Source organism: Vombatus ursinus, unplaced genomic scaffold (genome assembly GCF_900497805.2).
Source record: "Vombatus ursinus unplaced genomic scaffold, bare-nosed wombat genome assembly UNPS02014859.1, whole genome shotgun sequence".
NCBI classification, from domain to species: Eukaryota; Metazoa; Chordata; class Mammalia; order Diprotodontia; family Vombatidae; genus Vombatus; species Vombatus ursinus.
In genome coordinates this window covers 5,443,645-5,462,215 of record NW_020954637.1, presented here as the reverse complement: position 1 = coordinate 5,462,215, position 18,571 = coordinate 5,443,645, and the positions used below count along the sequence as shown (strand labels likewise).

General features: G+C 41.8%; 1 protein-coding gene across 1 annotated transcript in view; it reads left to right on the top strand.

Moving 5' to 3' along the window:
• The window catches only part of VWA5B1 (von Willebrand factor A domain containing 5B1), a 77,168-nt gene that overhangs the window by 10,963 nt on the left and 47,634 nt on the right, over positions 1 to 18,571 (top strand). Inside the window, exons 5-8 of the mRNA XM_027841327.1 lie at positions 489 to 634; positions 1,590 to 1,721; positions 3,105 to 3,229; positions 10,332 to 10,508. Of these exons, the coding sequence (XP_027697128.1) occupies positions 489 to 634; positions 1,590 to 1,721; positions 3,105 to 3,229; positions 10,332 to 10,508 (580 nt within the window). The remainder of the gene's footprint in view (positions 1 to 488; positions 635 to 1,589; positions 1,722 to 3,104; positions 3,230 to 10,331; positions 10,509 to 18,571) is intronic.

The following is an 18,571-nucleotide window of genomic DNA, read 5'->3' as shown; positions in this document are numbered from 1 at the left end:
GTAGGAGCTCAGGTCACCTGACTCCCAGTCCAGAACTTTTCCTGTTCCATCCCAGTGCATCTCATGGTCATGGACCACCTCGTGTCCCTCTGAGTCTCCCTACCTTTGAGTGAAACCCATCAGGGACCATAGAACCATCTCCATAGCCTCCTCCCAAATCCCATTCACTCCTGCCCCAAGTCTAGTTTCTGACTTTTCAGTTCCACTCCAATGCAGGGCCTCTTATCCATTCTTGGTAACCAACCCTTTTAGAGAACACTGAGCCAAATCTCTCCCCCATCCCAGAGCTGCATCAGGGCTAGAACTTGGAGTGGGAGGCAAGGAGAATCATAGAGCCCCCTGCTAGCCCTTTAACTGGCTTCCTGTGCCTCTAACCCACTGGCTCAGTCCCCTGGCCTACAACTGGCCTCTCCCCTGCGCTGTTGCTACCATCTCCCCACCCAGAAAGCCCATGAATTCTGCCCAAACTATTTGCCCTTTCCTTACAGAAGCAAACATATCTGTATGCCCAAGAACTTTGAGTACTCCAGCAAGTCCCTGTGTATAGCCCAGCTGTTGGACTATGAAATCACCAACCCCATGGAGTATGACTTTAGCTTCCAACTAGAGATCCGCGGACCTTGCCTACTTGCAGGTGAGTGGCCATCATGGCTTTTCTTGGCTCCAACTGCCCTTATCCAGGGACCTTCATAAATAATCCACTGGAAGGAAGGGTTGAGGGAGGAAGGGGTTTGAACTCATACATGAAATCTCATAAGGAGGAAGGAAAGAAGGAAGAAGTGTTTATTAAGTGCCATGCTCACTTTGTGCCAGGCACTGTTCTAAATGCTTTATAAATATTATCTCATTCAATACTTACAACAAGTTTAGGAAGCTAGGTGCTATTATTATCCTCCTTTTACAGATGAGGAAACTGAGGGAGATAGCGGTTAAGTGACTTGCCCAAGGTCACACAGCTAGTATGTGTCTGAGGCTGGATTTGAACTCAAGTCTTCCCACTCTAAGCCCAGCATGCCATCCACTTTGCCACCTAGCTAGTAGTCTCTATAAAGCACATTGTTTCTTGTCCTCAAACCTTAAAGATCATGGCTACCAGTCTGGCAGGCTCCCAAATGGGCAATTAGTGAAGATGGCACATTAGTCAGTTGCCTCCACTGGAAAATCTCAAGTCTCCATACCATGATCGCAATCACAGAATGTTAATGTAAGAAGGAAATTTAGAACACATGTTGTTAGAATATGGCCTGTCAGAGCTGGAACAGACCATAGATTATGGAATGTCAGAACCCAAAAGGGCATTAGAGGTCATCTGGCTCAACCCCTTCATTTTACAGAGGGCAATACCAAGGGCCAGAGAACTGAAGGGATTTGCCTATGGTCACACAACAGGTTAATGCCAGAGCAAAGACCTGAACTCAGGTCACTAGGTTCTCAGCCCAGACCTCTTCCCACTCCATCATAGAATCTCTCCTCTGGTTGTGGATTGCTATGTGTCTTTATCTCTCTGCTTCCTTCCCTCCCTCCTTCGTGAACCCACTCTACCCCACCACATGTGTCTCACTGTCTATTTTCCTTTCTGTCCCATTCAGGAGTTGAAAGTCCCACCCATGAGATCCGAGCAGATGCTGCCCCATCTGCCTGCTCTGCCAAGAGCATCATCATCACGTTGGCCAACAAGCATACCTTTGATAGGCCTGTGGAGATTCTTATCCACCCCACTGGTAGGGCAGCCTTGAAACCCCCAACTCTTCTCTCGTGGCTTTGGTGTATCCCTGAAATGGGTCATTTGCCAAAGTTGAGGGCCCTGATATTGAGTGGCCATTGACAACACCCACACTCTTGCAGTATAAAAACAGCCAAACTTAGTGCCATATTAGTGAGTATCATTAATTGAATAAAAAGCCAAGAGGTAGCACATTCTTTCCTCCAAGCTATTACATTCCAAATGAACTCTTCCCTGGCCCATCTTTAGACATCTTTAGAAACATAACACCATAGATTTTGAGCTAGGAGAATTACAGACTGTTTAGTCCAATCTACTCATTTTATATGTGGGGAAATTAAGGCAGATGAAGGTTAAGTGACTTGGCCAGGATCACACAAGCACTAAATGTCTGAGGCTGGATTTGAATCCAGGTCTTCCTGAATCCAGGTGGAGTGCTCTATCCATTGTACAACCTCTCTGTTGCTTTGATCATTGGCTCCAGGGCTGAAAGACCCTTTAGATCATCTAGAACAGCAGTTCTCCTTTTACACTCTTAAAAATTACTGAGGACCCCAAAGAGTTTTCATTTATGTAGGTTATATCTAGTAATACTTACTATACTAAAAATTAAAACTGATAAAATTTTAAAACATTTGTTAACTTGTTTTAAAATAACAATACTAAACCTGTTACATATTAACATAAATAATGTATTTTAAAGAAAATTATATTTTCTGAAACAAAAACTTGAAAATTGTGGTATTGTTTTGCATATTCTTGCAAATCTCTTTAATGTCTGGCTTAATAGAAGACATATATTTTCCTGTCTGCTCCTGCATTTAATATCTTGTAATAAGGTTTTTGTTGTTTTTTTTTTTCAGTTGAAGTGTATGAAGAAAATTTACCCTCTCACAGATATGTAGTTGGAAAAGGGAGGAGTATTTTAGCAGGCAAATAACATCTTTGTATGATTGTGAAAATAGTTTTGCCCTCACAAACCCTCTGAAAAGGTCTCAGGGACCCCTAAGGGTCTTCAGACCACACTTAAAGAACCTCTGATCTAGACCAACCCCCTTGTTTTCAGAGGAGGAAACTGAGGCCCTAAGTGATTTAGTCATGGTAACATAATTCAGAAGTGACAAAATCTGGATTTGAGCCCCAGGCTCTCTGAGTCCCAAAGAGCCATACTGCTCTTGTCTGTGACTCTTGTCTGGGTCATCATCAGACCCTCCAGGCCAGAGTGGGCAAAGAATGATGTCTATCTTTTCAGAAATACTTAATTATCTACCCTAACTTCTGTTCCCTGAGCTTCCTCCCAGTCTCCCTCAGCTCCAGAATTCAGCATAGCTGTGTTTCTTTTCCTGACACTTTTCTTCCTCCTTCCCTCCTCCTCACCTAGAGCCTCACATACCACACATCCTGATGGAACAAGGGGACATGACCCAAGGACAGTTTGAGCAGCACTTGAAGGGAAGAAGTGACTTTGCCAAAGGGACCAAGAAAATTATCAGCGCTCAGAGAAAGGTAAGGCAGGTGACTGGCTTGGGCTGGTAGAAACCTGAGGAGGGGAGGAAAGGGGAACACCATCCTTGTCTTTAGGAAATGAGGTACAGAATTATAGAACTACTCAAATTTGGGGTCGAGAGGGTCCTCAGAGATCATCTATGCCAACCTTTTTTTCAGAAAAGGAAACTGAGGCCCAGAGCACAGTATAACAGAAAATCATTCATTCCACGTGTATTATGTGCTAGGCACTGTCCAAGGTGCTGGAGATACAAGGACAAAAATTAAAGTCCCTTCCTGCAAGATGTTTACATTCTGCTAGAAAAAGATGTGCCTAAAAAAGTAAATACACACACATACACAATGTATTTTTGCAGGCAGGACACTAGCAATTGGGGATGGTGGGGGAGGTCAAGATGGGCTTCCTATAAGAGATGGCACTTGAGCTGAACATAGAAAGAAGCTAGGGATTCTATTAGGCAGAGAGGAGCAGGGAGTGCATACTAGACATGAGTCATAGCCTGTGCAAAAGCCCAGAGGCAAGAGATGGGATATTATGCACAGGAAACAGCAAGCACAGGCTGGTTTACCTGGGACATGGGGTGCAAGAAGGAGAATAAAGTACAAGCCCCAAAGTTTGGCTGGAGCCATACTGTAGAGGGATGGAAATGCCAGTCTGAGGATTTTGTATTTTAACCTCAAAGCAAGAGGGAGCCAATGCATCTTCTTGAGCAGGGAAGTAATGAGGTCAGGTACACACTTTAGGAAACGTCAGTTGGCAGCTATGCGGAAGATGGATTGGAATGGGGAGAGACTAGAGACAGAGTCCGTATAAGTGGTCCTCATAGTGGTCCAAGAAGGAGATGATGAGAACTTGTGAGAAGGTTGGACGAGATTATCTCTACAATCCTTTCGAGCTCTAACATTCATTTGCTGAGTGTAAGAGTAGAGAGGTGATGGGATTTATCCAAGATCACACACTGAGTAGATGGAAGAGAAGCAACTGTAGCCCAAGGTTCGTATGCTTTCCCCTACATCACACAAGCTTGCTACATAACAAGGCCTAGGCAGATGAGAAGGGAGACCACATTAGTCCCACCTCCAATTTCCTGCCCTGCCCCCTTTTGCTCTTGATCCTAATCAAATTTCCAAACATCCTCAGATCTCCATTGAGAGCAAGGGTCTCAAGGCAGGAAGGTCTTCTCAGGGCTTTCCCTTCTTAGGAGAGCAGTGGATGAGAAGAACCCAGGCATTCATGTCTAATGGACTCTGGGTTACATTTTTTTTTAGCCATAGACCTCATTTTCAAAATGAGGTCATAGTTCTTGCTCATTAGATTCCTCACTGACTGGGGAAAAGCATTGTGTCTGGAGTTGGGGGACCTGGGTTCAACTTCCATCTTTGCTTTTCTCTGTGTAGTCTAGACTTCAGTTGCCTCATCTATAAAATGGGAAGGTTGGTCTCTGAGGTTCCATCTAGCTATAGTTATGTGATATTATGATCATTCTAATAGCACATTTTGGGGGACCAGATTTGTAACTGTTTTTGAGCATGGAACTCCCAGTGAGGTGGAAAGCACCTCTGCTCAGAGTGGCCACTACTTTGTAAATTTGTCATCTTAGAGATTTGCCACAGGCCCAATGAGGTTAAATGACTTGCCAGTCTATGTCAGACACAAGATTTGAATCATACGTCATCCTGACTCTGACGCTGGTTCTTTATTCAACACACCATACTGCCTCTCTATACAATGATAACAAGAGTAAAAACTGAAAGTAATACCTGTAATATCTAGGGGGCCCAGTGGATAGAGGGCTAGACCCAGATTTAGGAAGACCTGAATTCACACCTGTGGGATCCTGGGCAAGTCACTTAACCCTCTTTCTGCTTCAGTTACCTCATCTGTTCAATGTGAATAATAGCAGCACTTACCTCCCAGGGTTGTTGTGAGGATCAAACAAAATAAAGTTTGCTTTGCAAACTTTAAAACACTATATAAAGAATAGCTGGTTTGTTTTGGGGTTTTGGGGTGGGTTTTTTTTGGTTAAGTGACCTGCCCAGGGTCACACAGCTAGTAAGTGACAAGTGTCTGAGGCCAGATTTGAACTCAGTTCTTCCTGAATCCAGGGCTAGTGCTCTATCCACTGTACCATGTAGCTACCCCAAGACTAACTGTTTTTAATATTAAAACCTGTAATAGGGTTGTCATGATGATCAAATGGGACCAAGTCTGGTCATCACTTTTAAGACTTTGTAGTGCAAGAGACAGACAGACAGAGACAGAGAGGAGAAAGAGACAGAGACAGAGACAGAGAGGAGAGAGACAGACAGAGACAGAGAGGAGACAGACAGAGACAAAGACAGACTATTGTTATGAATGGGCTTATATGCATAAATATGCATATTTATGTATAGCATACACACATGTACAGATAGTATGTGCGTATGGATGTATATATGTATGTATGTATGTATGTATACACACACACACATATTGGATGGACTAGATAGTTGGGAGGGTTAGAGCCAAGTATTGAGGAAGCCAAGGTCAGGGGTTCCCCCTGCAGGCCCAGTTATGGGGCCCAGGCATCAACCATGACCACCACGCCACCCCACCCTCACCATCTTGCAACCTCCCACTATGGGGATAACAGGCCAGTGGCTTCAAATGACTTTAACATTCCCGCTGTGGGAGTCACACTTCAGAATGTTCTGCCAGGGTGAGGCCAAGCCTTATCTCTGCACTATCTATCTGACTCAGCTGGAAAAGCCCCAGGCTAGATTCCTTTGGAGAAGTGGATGGGCAGAGCCAGGCCTCCCAAGCCTCCCCACATCAAAACTCCAACCCTCAGGCACAAGCAGAGCTGTCTGGGTCATCGGAAGATTCCTGGCCCACGGGTAGGGGAAGCACCCCCTGGGTCTCATGAACTGCTGTTTAAATGAGTTAGCTCGGGAAATTCAGCCTCAAAAGGGAATTAATTTGTCACCTTTGGTTGGTTATGCAAATGCCTTGAATTCTCATTAGCTCCAGGGCTGGCAGAGATCAACCAGCTCCAGGGTGAGGATGAGATGTTTATTGTAATTGGATAGTGGCAGAGGCAGGAGTGACAGCAGGGAGATGCTAAAGAATCTTCCCCGTATAGGCCCTGCTGGGCCTGCCTCAGAAGCCACCTTTACCTTCCTTGCTTCAGAAAATCTTCCCTGGGACAGTACAGGCTGCCACTATATGTGACTATGACCATGGAGGACTCTGATTGGAATCATAGAGTGTTAGAGCTAGAATGCTAAAACATGCAATGTCAGAACTGGCAAGACCTTGGAAGGTCAAATGTTCAAACTTGGAGAAGCCTTAGAATAGAGAATATCAGAGCGGGGAGGGCCCTTAGAGCACAGGATGTTAGAGTTGAGAGGGACCTTAGAACACAGGATGTCAGAGCAGGAAGGGCCCTTAGAACACAGGATGTGAGAGCTGGGAGGTCCCTTAGAACACAGGATGTTAGAGTTGAGGGAGACCTTAGAACACACAATGTCAGAGCTGGGAGAGCCCTTACAACCCATAAAATGGCCAAATTGGGAGAGGTCTTAAAACATAGAATGTCAGAACAGCAGAACTCTGAGGGTGCTTAGAACAATCAACAACTATGAGAGGCCCAGTGGATAGGAGACGGGAAGGTCTGGGTCCAGAGCCCACCTGAGACACTCACTGGCTATGTGACCCTGGGCAGGTTAGGGAACCTCTCTCAGTCTCATTTTTTTCACCTGTTTATCTGTGGATAGAAATAGTGCCTGATCCTCAGAATTGTCAGCATCAAATGAGATAATATAGGTAAAAACACTTTGGAGAAATACAGTATTGCAATGACAGTACTGGTGGGAATGAAGAAAGAGTATCATAAAATGACAGAGCCAGTAGGAACTGGAGGGAGGACCTCACCCAGTGCTATCATTTTATGGAAGAGGTCATTGAGAGCCAGACAGGGCAATTGACTTTTTCCTAGATCCCCCAGGTAGTGAATGGCAGAATCAGGATTCAGACCCTGATCTTCTGACTCCAAACCCAGTGTTCTTTTCACTATACCTCCCTGTATCCTGACCCTGCAGAAAGACAGTTCTCAATCAGCCATTCTCCTGGCACGGGGGAGGCGGGGGATGCAAGAGGGTAGAGATTATTTCCAGGCCCAGGGAATTCAGAATCTTCAAGGTTATCAGTTCCCAGGGTGATTTAACAATTCCCAGCTGGGCGAAGCATTTCACTTCTCTGACCCTTAATGTCCTCGACTATAAAAAGATGATAATTAAATGTGCACTCCCTTCTTTCCTGATGGGATGGTTATAAGAATCTAATGAGATAATTATGTAAAGTACAAAAAGCATTATGTAAATATGAGTCTTTCTTTTTTATCTGGACCTATGATTTCATCATTGTGGGAAACTGCAGGTTTGGAAACTCCCTTAATGAAAACTGAAAATTTTGTAACTTAGAATCTTACTGAATTGCTTGGGGGTACTATGAGATTAAATGCCTTGCTCATGGTCACACATGCCAATATGTGTCAAAGACCAGGTTTCCTGGCTCCAAAGCCAGTCCTCAACTGAACATGTCATACTTTCTCTATTATTACTATTTAGTAAGCCTTATTCTTTAGTAAGGGCACTTCTCATGATGGCCCAGCTTGACATGGAGTTGACCCTTAATTCTCAAAATCATAGTCTCAGCACTAAAAAGAACCTCAGAGGCCATCTGAACAGGGATAACTGCTAGTGGTCACCCAGACTTTACTTGTTGGTTTCCAGAGCAATCTTCAACACTGGACCAAATTGATAAGATGAAATTTAATAGGAATCAATGTAAAATCTCATCCTTAGGTTCAAAAAATCAATGTCTCAATTATACAATGGGGAAGGCATGACTAGACATTAGAGGGCTATAATGGACTGAAAGTTCAAAAGATGAGTTAATAATGTGACATGGTAGCTGGGAAACAATTACAACTTCAGGCTGTATTAAGAGAGATGGAATGACCAGAATTAGGAAAATGACAGTCCGCCATCAGACCATATAGAGAGAATACTAGGTTCATTTCTGGGCTTAGGTTCAATTTTAGGAATGACATTAAGAAGCTGGAGAGCATCCAGAAAAAGGACAACCAATATGGCAAGGAAAGACTCAAGTTCATGCCATGAGGATCATTGGAAGGAATGGAGTAGTTGGCCTAGAGAAGACTTGAGGAGTGGGGCAAGAATTGATACCTGTATTCAGGTATCTAAATGACAGTCCAGTGGAATAGAGATTAGTCTGGTTCTGCTTGGCCCCAGTGGGAAGAACAGGAAGCCACAGACAGAAGTTTCAGTGGCCAGTTCAAGCTTGACATCAGGGAAACCTTCCTAACTATGAGAGCTAGAATGGGAGGCCTCAGAAGGTGTAGATTTGTCACCAAGCAAAAGCTGTATGTCCACTCACTGCACAAGATATAGAGGAGATTACTGTTAAGGTATTGATTGGTCTAGGCTTTGATAGCCCCTGAGGTCCCTCCCACCTCTGAGATGTTGTGATTCTGTTGGGGAACTCTGGCTTTTGGACAGCTCTAACTTTTCTCAAAGGCTCTATTAGAAGAGCACAAGAGGTAAGATCTCTGGCAGGTCTTACCAAGGTGGGAAGGCTTCAGTTACAGACCCAATGGCAGTAGGGGTATCTGCCACCTACCCAAGCATAGGAAGACATCTCCAGAGGGATGGCCACCAAGTGATGGAATTTTTCAGGCACAGAAACTCATAAAAAAAAAAACCTTCTTATAAGACATGGAAGAGAGGATCTCCTGGGCAATAGAAATGATTAGTAAAACCCCATATCTAGCATTTAGTAGGCACTTAATGTATGCTTGTTGATTGATTGACTTTTAAAGTGTAGATGCATGATCATAATAACCATGGATGACGCTCATTATAGGGCTTTCAGATTCTGATGGACTTTCTCATTTGATTTTTCTAACAACCCAGTGAAACAGGTCTTCTAAGTATTAATATCCTCTTTTACAGATGAGGAAACAGTGAGGTTAAGTAACTTTTCTATAGCCAAGCAGATGGTAAGTGTCAGAACCAGGATCTAAACCCAGATTTCTCCTGACTTCAAGTGCAGCATTCTTTTCATTATATCACACTGCCTTTCGCAAGACCATCTGCTTTGGGGCCAACCTTGTGCTAGGAACTGACAGTCAGGAAAAGGGGAGGGTACAAAGACACAGAAGGGATATGGTCCTTGTACTTAAGGAACTCACAAAGGACAGAACATATACCCATATACCCATATATGAAACAACTAGAGAGCACTCACAGAAAAACAACAGTCACAAAATGACTACAGAAATACTAAGACAGACAGCAAGCAGAGGAGTTAAGTGGAGTCAATCCTGAAACACTTCTTGGAGGAGGCAGGTGGTGGGTTGATGGGCAAGTGGTGGCAGGTGCCATGGGTGCCAAGGTGTCTTCCCCCTTCATAGTACTTTCTGGTAGGCATGCTACACTCTAAACTGGGGTCTGACCAGAGCACAGACTGGTCTATTCTGTCCTCCCCAAATGCTGCTTTTTTCCACCTCTGGGCTTTTGCTCACAGTTTCCTACACCTGACATGCCTTCCTCCCCTGTCTTCACCTGCTGAATTCTATGACCCATCCTTTATTTAATTTTTTTTAAATTTTAATTTTTTTTTGTTTTTTTTTTTGACCCATCCTTTAAAGCTCAAATTAAATACTAGCTTTTCCAGGAACCCTTCCCTCATCCCACCCATGAGTAATGCTCTCTAGTCATTAGTAATTAGTTAGTAATTCATAATGCACCCACCTAAACCTCACATGGCATTTTACCTTGCACCTCTCTGATTCTCCAATCAGGTAATACTGTGTATAGTGGTCATCATACCCCCCTGCTAAACTGTGAGCTCCATGAGGGCAAGAACTGCACTTTATCTAAATTCTCTATCTCCTCCAGCACTAAGCACTGTGGGTGCTTGATCAGTGTTTGTTGACTGACTTGTGACTGACAGGCAGCAGGCTGGTATAAAGTTCCAGAGAGCTTGCCGGAGCCCTCAGCTAGTTTCACCAAACCAGCTATTCTCTTTGTCCTCCAGATGGAAATAATCAGGAAACGTCTCCACAAGGATATTCCTCATCACTCAGTACTCATGCTCAACTTCTGCCCTGACCTCCAGCCAACTCAGTCCAGCCTTCGCAAGACCCATGGAGAGTTCATTTTCCTCATCGACAGAAGTGGAAGCATGAGTGGAAGCAACATCAACAGAGTCAAGGTATCAATGAACTTTGGGGTGGATTTGACAGAATATCAAATCAAATCTACAGTATTGTTCAATTACATGAACATATCATAATTTATTATCCTGCTTTGTTATAAATTTTCAGGTTCTTTGCTATTATAAATAAAAGTTATAGATATTTCTTAAAATCACCTAAACCCATAGCACTTTACAAAGGAGAATCACAGGAATTAACAGACAAATAACAAATGTTTGATTACAAATTTTTTTCTCATTAAAGGTGATATACATCCAGTCATTACCCTGCTGATCTCTTTGAGTAATAACCCTTCCTATCTTGTCACATTTTCTATTATGCTTCATTTTATATAATTGTATACTTACAGTATTATTCAATTATGTGAACATCATCATTTGTCATACTTTGTCAGAAATTTTGGGGGTTTTTTGCTATTGTAAATAAAATAACTATTGATATTAAAAAAAAAAAACTAGAACCTTTAAACCCCATCAGGATTTTGTGATAAGTAGCAGCTTTGTTTCCATTTCCAAACACAATTGATAAAATGACCACCTCACTGATGAGTAGAAACGTAGCTGTCATAAGATTCCAAAGCTGAAAGGGACCTCAAGTGGCATCTAGTCAGGCCATTACATGAAATAGGACCACCCCCTTCTATAATCTCCCTTACAAGTGATCATCTAATTCATGCTTGAACACTTATAGGAATGAGGGCTCCCATCCTTTGAGACATTCCATTGTCAGTCAATAAGCATTTATTAAATGCTTACTGTATGCCAGGAACTGTGCTAAGCACTGGAGATACAAATGAAGGCCAAAACATGGTCCCTCCCCTCAAAGAACTTGTGTTCTAATGAGGGACTTGTCAATAAATAGATACATATAAGATGCATAATAATAGGATACATGTGACACATAATAATAATATTTATATTGTGCTTGAAGGTTTGCAAAGACTTCACATGTAAATTCATTTGATCCTCACAATAATCCTATAATTACTATAGTTATCCCCATTTTACAGAATAGGAAACTAAGGCGTAAAGAGATTAAGTGACCTGTCCAGAATCACATAGCTAGGATTTGAGGCAAGATTCAAACTCAGGTCATCTGGACTCCCAGTCTTGTGTTCTCTCCACTGTGCCACATAGCTGCTACAGAATAGAAGGATGACAGCTTTGGAGGGGAAGGCTATGGTGCCATTTAAGATGAATCTTGAAGAAGGCCAGAGACATTTTAGGAGAAAGGGAGAGCATTATAGGCACGAGAAATAGCCAGTGCAGTTCTGATTTGGGAAAATATTCCTTCTCTTGAGCTGAAAGTTCCCTCCTTGTTAAATACCTCCTATCAAGCCTGGTTCTACCTGACTTTATTCCTCAAGCATAGGATTTAGAGCTGGAATAATTAAAATAGCATTTGTATAGTACCCTAAGACCTACAAAGTGTTTTACAAATATTACCTCATTTGATTTTGACAACAACCCTGGGAGGTAGGTGCTATTATTACCCCCATTTAACAGGCGAGGAAACTGAAACAAATAGAGTTTAAGTGACTCACCCAGGTTCACACAGTTAAATAATTTGAACTCAAGTGTTCCTGAGCCAAAGTCTAGTGCTCTATCCACTGTGCTACCTAGCTGGGAGACACATTAGAGATTTGGTCCAACCTTCACATTTTTATAGATGAAGAAACCAAAGCCCAATGAATATATATGACTTGTTCAAGTTCATACACTTAGCATGGATTCAAATCCATCTCTTTTGAGAAAAGCATTATAGTGTAATGGAAATAGCATTAAATTTGGAGTCAGATGATCTCTGCTTAAGTCTTAACTCAACTACTTATTATTTAGGTGACTTTACTTCTCTAAGTAGCAGTTTCCTCACCTCTAAAATGGAGGAGAGGGAGATTTGAGGGTTCCAGATATCATCTCTAATGTCTTTTCAATTTTGACTATCATAAAATCCTATTGCCTGAAATCCATTGCTCTTTTGACTACAGCACACTGGTATGTCATGTTATAGGGTGACTTACTGTGAATTTACTGCAGAGTCCTAGAATCAAATGAATCTTGATTTAGAGAGGAGAGAGGGAGGAAGGGGGAGAGAGAGAGAGTTGGCTATTCTGGGACCAGCTACTTCCTCCAAAGGATTCAAAGTTAGCCAGTTCTTGCTTTGGAAAGCCCTGCACCACCCACCAAAGTCCTGGGTAGCTGTGTCCATGGTACTAAATTTGCCCCTGCACTCCCTCAGAGAGCTTCCAACCACACTAGAAGTGGGCAGATTGTTCTAAATAGTCCCTCAGATTGTGTAGGGAAATTCATCCTAGAAAGAGAATGGAAGAAGGTAGAGATGATATTCTATTTCACAGAGAATAGCCTTCCATCTTAGCCAAATCACTATGTTCAGGAAACGCTATTTCCAAATTATTTTGGTGTGGTGGTATAATGAAGTGATTCTCAAATCGGGTCCCTTTCAAGGTGTCCATGAGGTCAAAGCTATTCTTACTGTAATATTAAAATGTTTTAATTCCTAATACAGTCAATATTGACAGCTATAATCCATATAAATAGAAGGGCTTTGAGCAGGGTCCTCAATAATTTTCAAAAGTACAAAGGCATTCTAAGACCAAACAATTTGAGAACCATAGATGTAGTTAGTGGAGAGAACATTGGAGTGGGAGACAAGAGATCTGAGTTAAAATCTCTCCATTCTGCTATTTCCTAATTATGTGACCTTGGACAAATCACTTCCCTTCTTGGGATGTCAGTTTTCTCACATGCAAAATAAGTGGACAAACTGATCTCAAAGGTCCCTTCCATGACATCCTATGTTCTAATGTCCCTTTACATCTAAAATTCTACATTCCAAGTTATGTTCCAGGTCCATTATCTGATCTGATGAGAGTATCTTTATTCTTTCTATTTAATTTCACTGAGGTTAAAATGATTTCTTCAGTGAAGAACATTGAATACCCAGGCTGAAACTGGCCTATTTAGAAAGTGTCACATAAGTCATGGCCAAATGTCACTAGGAAGGGCAGCTAGTTGGCGCAGTGTACCAGCCCTGAAGTCAGGAGGACCTGAGTTCAAATCCAGCCTCAGACCAAACACTTGACACATACTAGCTGTGTGACCCTGGGCAAGTCACTTAACCCCAATTGCCTTAAAAAAAAATGTCACTAGGACCAGTAGTCTACTTACTATATCTGTAAATTGTGAGGACCCCTGAAAAGCTTGGTGGTCCCTCCTGGCAGGACTCCCAGGTGGGAGTGAATGGGAGTAGGGAAAGGAGGAAAGCCTATACAGCCTTTCAGTAAATTTGATTTCCAACAGCTTGTCCTATTCTTCATATGCTGTTCCCCCCGCAAAAAAAAAAAAAAAAAAAAACATTATTGGGTGGGAGGATAAGCTGTAATAGGTGTGAGCAGAAGCAATATGTATGAATCAACAGAAGCTGCTATTAAATTAGTGTCTAATGGAAAAATATACTGATATTGACTTATTTGGTGGAAAAATAGAATATATTGACCCAAGCAAAGAAGGGAAATGGAGAGAAAACTTAGGTTAATATTGACGGTGGGGAATAGGGGTAGGGAGATCTGCTGGTCCCTGAAACCAGGGAAACTGTGATCTGAATATCGTCCTGATGCTTCATTACTGACTCAGTCTATAGATTACTATATGTAACTCTAAGACCATTGATGGCCCATTTCTGCTTTGAAACAAGATAGAAGATTGAGTTAGTATTTGAATGGCTAGAAGGTTCCATTGAAGGAAACAGACATTTATTCCTGCCTCTGGTATTCACAGTTTAAACTATGTATAGAACCCTCTCCCTCAATTACACCCCAAATATAGGATCATAGAGTATTAGGGAACTTAGAATTCAGAAGGTTGGAACTTTAATGGAATTTAAACTATGGTTAAAATAGAATGTTAGAGCTTTGAGGATGTTAGAATATAGAATGTTAGAGCTGGAAGGGACCACAGATCATAGCATACTAGACTTGTAAAGGACCTTAGAGATTATCTAGTCCAATCCCCCCATTTTATAGATTTCAAAATTGAAGCTCAATAGAATAAAGTGACTTGCCCAAGGTAATGCAATATATTGATTGCAGGGACTAAACTCAGGTTTCCTTATTTCCAGACTAGTGTTTTGTTTTGTTTTAACCATACCATATTGCTGATATAAAATTAGCAAAGTAGTCATTCCCTCCACCCAAATATCACACATCCCAGCTAAGGGCTAAGAAGGCTAAAAAGATTATGTTTCTAGTGGCTAATGAAAGGGAGAGTGATGATCTCGTGACAAGCCATTTAATGACTATTCTGATTGTTTCTCCTTCATTTTTGAAGTGGACCAATGACATCATAGCTCGATGTCTTGACTTGTACATGAATTGGATTTAAGTGAGGCAGAGTTGTTCAAAGTCATCAGTCTCACTCCTCCTGAATCATCAAAGTTAGCAGCAGGACAAAAGTCAAGATGACAATTGTCTGGGATGACTTTAATGTCTAACCAAACTAAGTGTATCACAGCCCCTGCTTTAGCCACCTGCATGGCTATTGGAACAGGTTGTTCTCATCTACCCATTCCATCAGGGAAAGTCTTCACATGCTTGGGGTAGACATCCCCCTAATTCACCAATGGACTTGAGGCCCACTGGTTATGGTCAACATGGTTTAGCTCAACTGCCCAGATGGTTTTCCCAGGATAAGGCTCCTGTGCATGGATGAGAGTTGGGCAAAGGTGGACATCAAAGGTGAATGAGCAGTCCTGAAAAGGGCTTGGCAAGCCCTCACAGCAGAGGTGCTAGTCCTCCCTGATGACTACTATACACTCATGGTGATTCAGGTGGGCACAAACAACACAACTAGAAGGAATCAAGGAAGCATTATTGAAAACTGGGAAGTCTTGGGCAAGAAGCTTAATATGTTAATGGCACTGGTGATGCTTCCACCATTCCCATAGATCGAAGACCCAGACTTCAGAAGGGAAGGGTGGACTTGAGAAGTGGACATATGGTTGAGAAGGTGGTGTTTGAGATTAGGGTTTTGGTTTCTGGATAATAGTCTAAAATATAATTATGATAGGCTCCAGGAATGGAGTACACTACTGAGGGCTGGTAAAATGTATTTGTTTGGAACCTTGGAGATCTAATTAAAAAGATTTCAAATTGGAAAGGAAGTTGGGGAGATAACTGCCTATGTACATCCACCAAATTAGCTACCCTAGAGAACAGCTATAGTTTATTTATTTATGGCAACAGGATTAAGTGACTTGTCCAAGGTCATACAGCCAGTAAGTGTTATGTGTCTGAGGCTGGATTTGCACTCAGATCCTCCTGACTCCAGCGCCCATGCTCTATGCACTGTGCCACCTAGCTACCCTAGAGAACAGCTCTAACTTAAAAAGAATAACAGCAGGCAGGCATACCCACGGGAGACAACATCTGAGGAAGGATGCAGCCCCCAAAACCCCTGGCCTCAGATGTCTACATACAAATACACAAAGTAGAGATAATTAACAAAGATGGACTAGAGATTCTAGAGCAAAGGGACAGATCTGCCCTCATTGGTATCACTGAGACTTCATGAGATGAGATCTATGCCTGAAACATGGTACTAGATGATACATGTAATTCAAAAGGACCAAGAGAAAGGGAGGGAGGGGGTAGAGTAATGTTGTACATTATAAGAGAATGTGCTCATGTGAAGAAAACCAGGAACCGGAGAGGAGAAGCACAGTGAAGAGTGTCTGGTGGCAGCTAGGTGGTGCAGTGGATAGAGCACCAGCCCTGAAGTCAGGAGGACCTGAGTTCAAATCCAGTCTCAGATACTTACTAGCTGTGTGACCCTGGGCAAGTCACTTAACCTTGATTGCCTCCAAAGTGGGGGAGGGGAAGAGTATTTGGGTAAAGACAAACAGAAAAAAGGAGTGTTTGTCATCAACAAAATACATGACAGTCTTGCTTTTGTGTCTGTATCTCCAGCAGTTAACACAGTGTGTGGTATGGTAAGTGCCATTCATTCATTCATTCATTCATAGATGCCACCTGAATAGAAAGAGGAAATAAAGGGGGGTAATTTAGGAAACATCACAAGCTTGACACAGCAGCATCTTATAATAGTACTAGGAGACTTCAGTTTTCCACATATATTTCAGAGTTCTTTCTCTGCCAAAAGTAGGCCTGCTAATCACTTTTTAGCTTATGTTAATGATAATTTCATCCTTTAAAAGGCAGAAAAACCAAGGAAGGGAATTTCAATTCAGGATCTGACTCTGACCAGCAGGGACTGGAAAAGGCAGAACAAAAATGGCTAATAAGACATTGAAATTGAAGATAAATAGGGAGGGAAATGGTAAGAGATCTTCTAGCTGCACTTTATGAGTCCCAGTGTCCAGGCCAAGGGGAACCATATTACAGAGATTTGAAATAACTGATTATTATAAACAGGTCCTACAGAACTCACCTTATTTAAGGAGACAGTCTGTTGTAACAGATAGAGCACTGGACCTGGAATCAGTAAGACCTAGGTCTAAATCCTGACTTAAAGCAGGTTTGGATATTAGATATTCTAACAAGTCACAATTTCTCTGATCCTCAGTTTCCTCAACTGTAAAATAGGGATAATAATAACACCTCCCTCACAGATTGTTGTGAGGATCAAATGAGATCACATTTGTAAAGTGTTTTGCAATAAGCTCTGGTTAAATCGTTGTTTTAGTTATAATTGTTTACTATTTTGACAGGATTATTAGACTCTGATCAGGGAAGACTGTAATTATAGTTTATCTAGATTTTAGTAAGGCATTGAATAAAGTGTCTTGTGCTATTCTGAAAAGAAGAGATGTGGGCTTGATGCAGTTTAGTGGAAATGGAACTGGCTAAATGGCTGGACCCAAAGTCTTGTCAGAAAGGCTTAGATGTCACCTTGGAAGAAGGTCCCCGCACTTGATCTTGTGTTCCTTACCATTTTTATCAGTGACTTAAATAAATGAATAGATGGCTTGCTTACCAAATTTGCAAATCACACAATGCTAGGAGACATAGCTAACACTTTGGATGACAGAATGGAGATTCAAAAAATGCCTCACTAGGCTAAAACATTGGCTCAAATTATGTTTATATGTATGTATATGTACATGCACACATATGTGTGTAAAACAACATGAACTTTAATAAGAATGAATGGAAAGTCTTATACATATAAGTTCACAAAATCAAGCATAATCTTCTCAGCAATGCAAGGATCTAAGACAACTCCAAAAGACTCATGATGGAAAATGCTATCCACATCCAGAGAGAGAACTATGGAGTTGGAATGCAGATCGAAGCATACTATTTGCTCTCTTTTTTTGTTGTTGTTTTGTTTTGTTTCTTCTTTCTTATGGTTCTTCCCATTGGTTCTAATTCTTTTCAACAACATGACTAATATGAAACTATGTTTAATGAGAATGTATATGTAGAGCCTATATTAGATTGCATGCTGTCTTGGGGAGGGGGGAGAGGAGGGAGGGAAAGAAAATTTAAAACTCGAAATCTTGTGGAAGTGAATGTTGAAAACTAAAAATAAATAAATTAATTTAAAAAAAGAAAAAATCAAGCTTAAGATTCAGGGAGGCCTGGCTAAGCAGCAGTTTATCTGAAAAAGATCCTAGAGTTTTAGGAGACTCCAAGCTCAATCTGAGTCAATGAAATTGACACGATATGGCAGGTGAAAGAATTAATGCATTTACTATTAAGAGAAACATATTGTCCAGGAAGGGAGGGAAAGTGATGGTTCTATTCTACTCTGTCCTTGGCAGATCACATGTGAAGGATTGTGTTCAAAATGATAAATGATAAATTGGAAAGCATTCAGAGGAGGGTGACCAAGATGGTGGAGAGCTGTGGGATCCTACCAGATGAGCATCCATTGAAGGAACTGGGAGTGTTTTGTTTAAAGAAAGTCCAAGAGGGACACAATAGCTATGTTCAAGTATTTGAAGGACTAGACAGGAGTCATTAACATCTCAGACTCTTTGAACCTTATCATCTCAGAACCATAGCCTCTTAGAGCCTGAC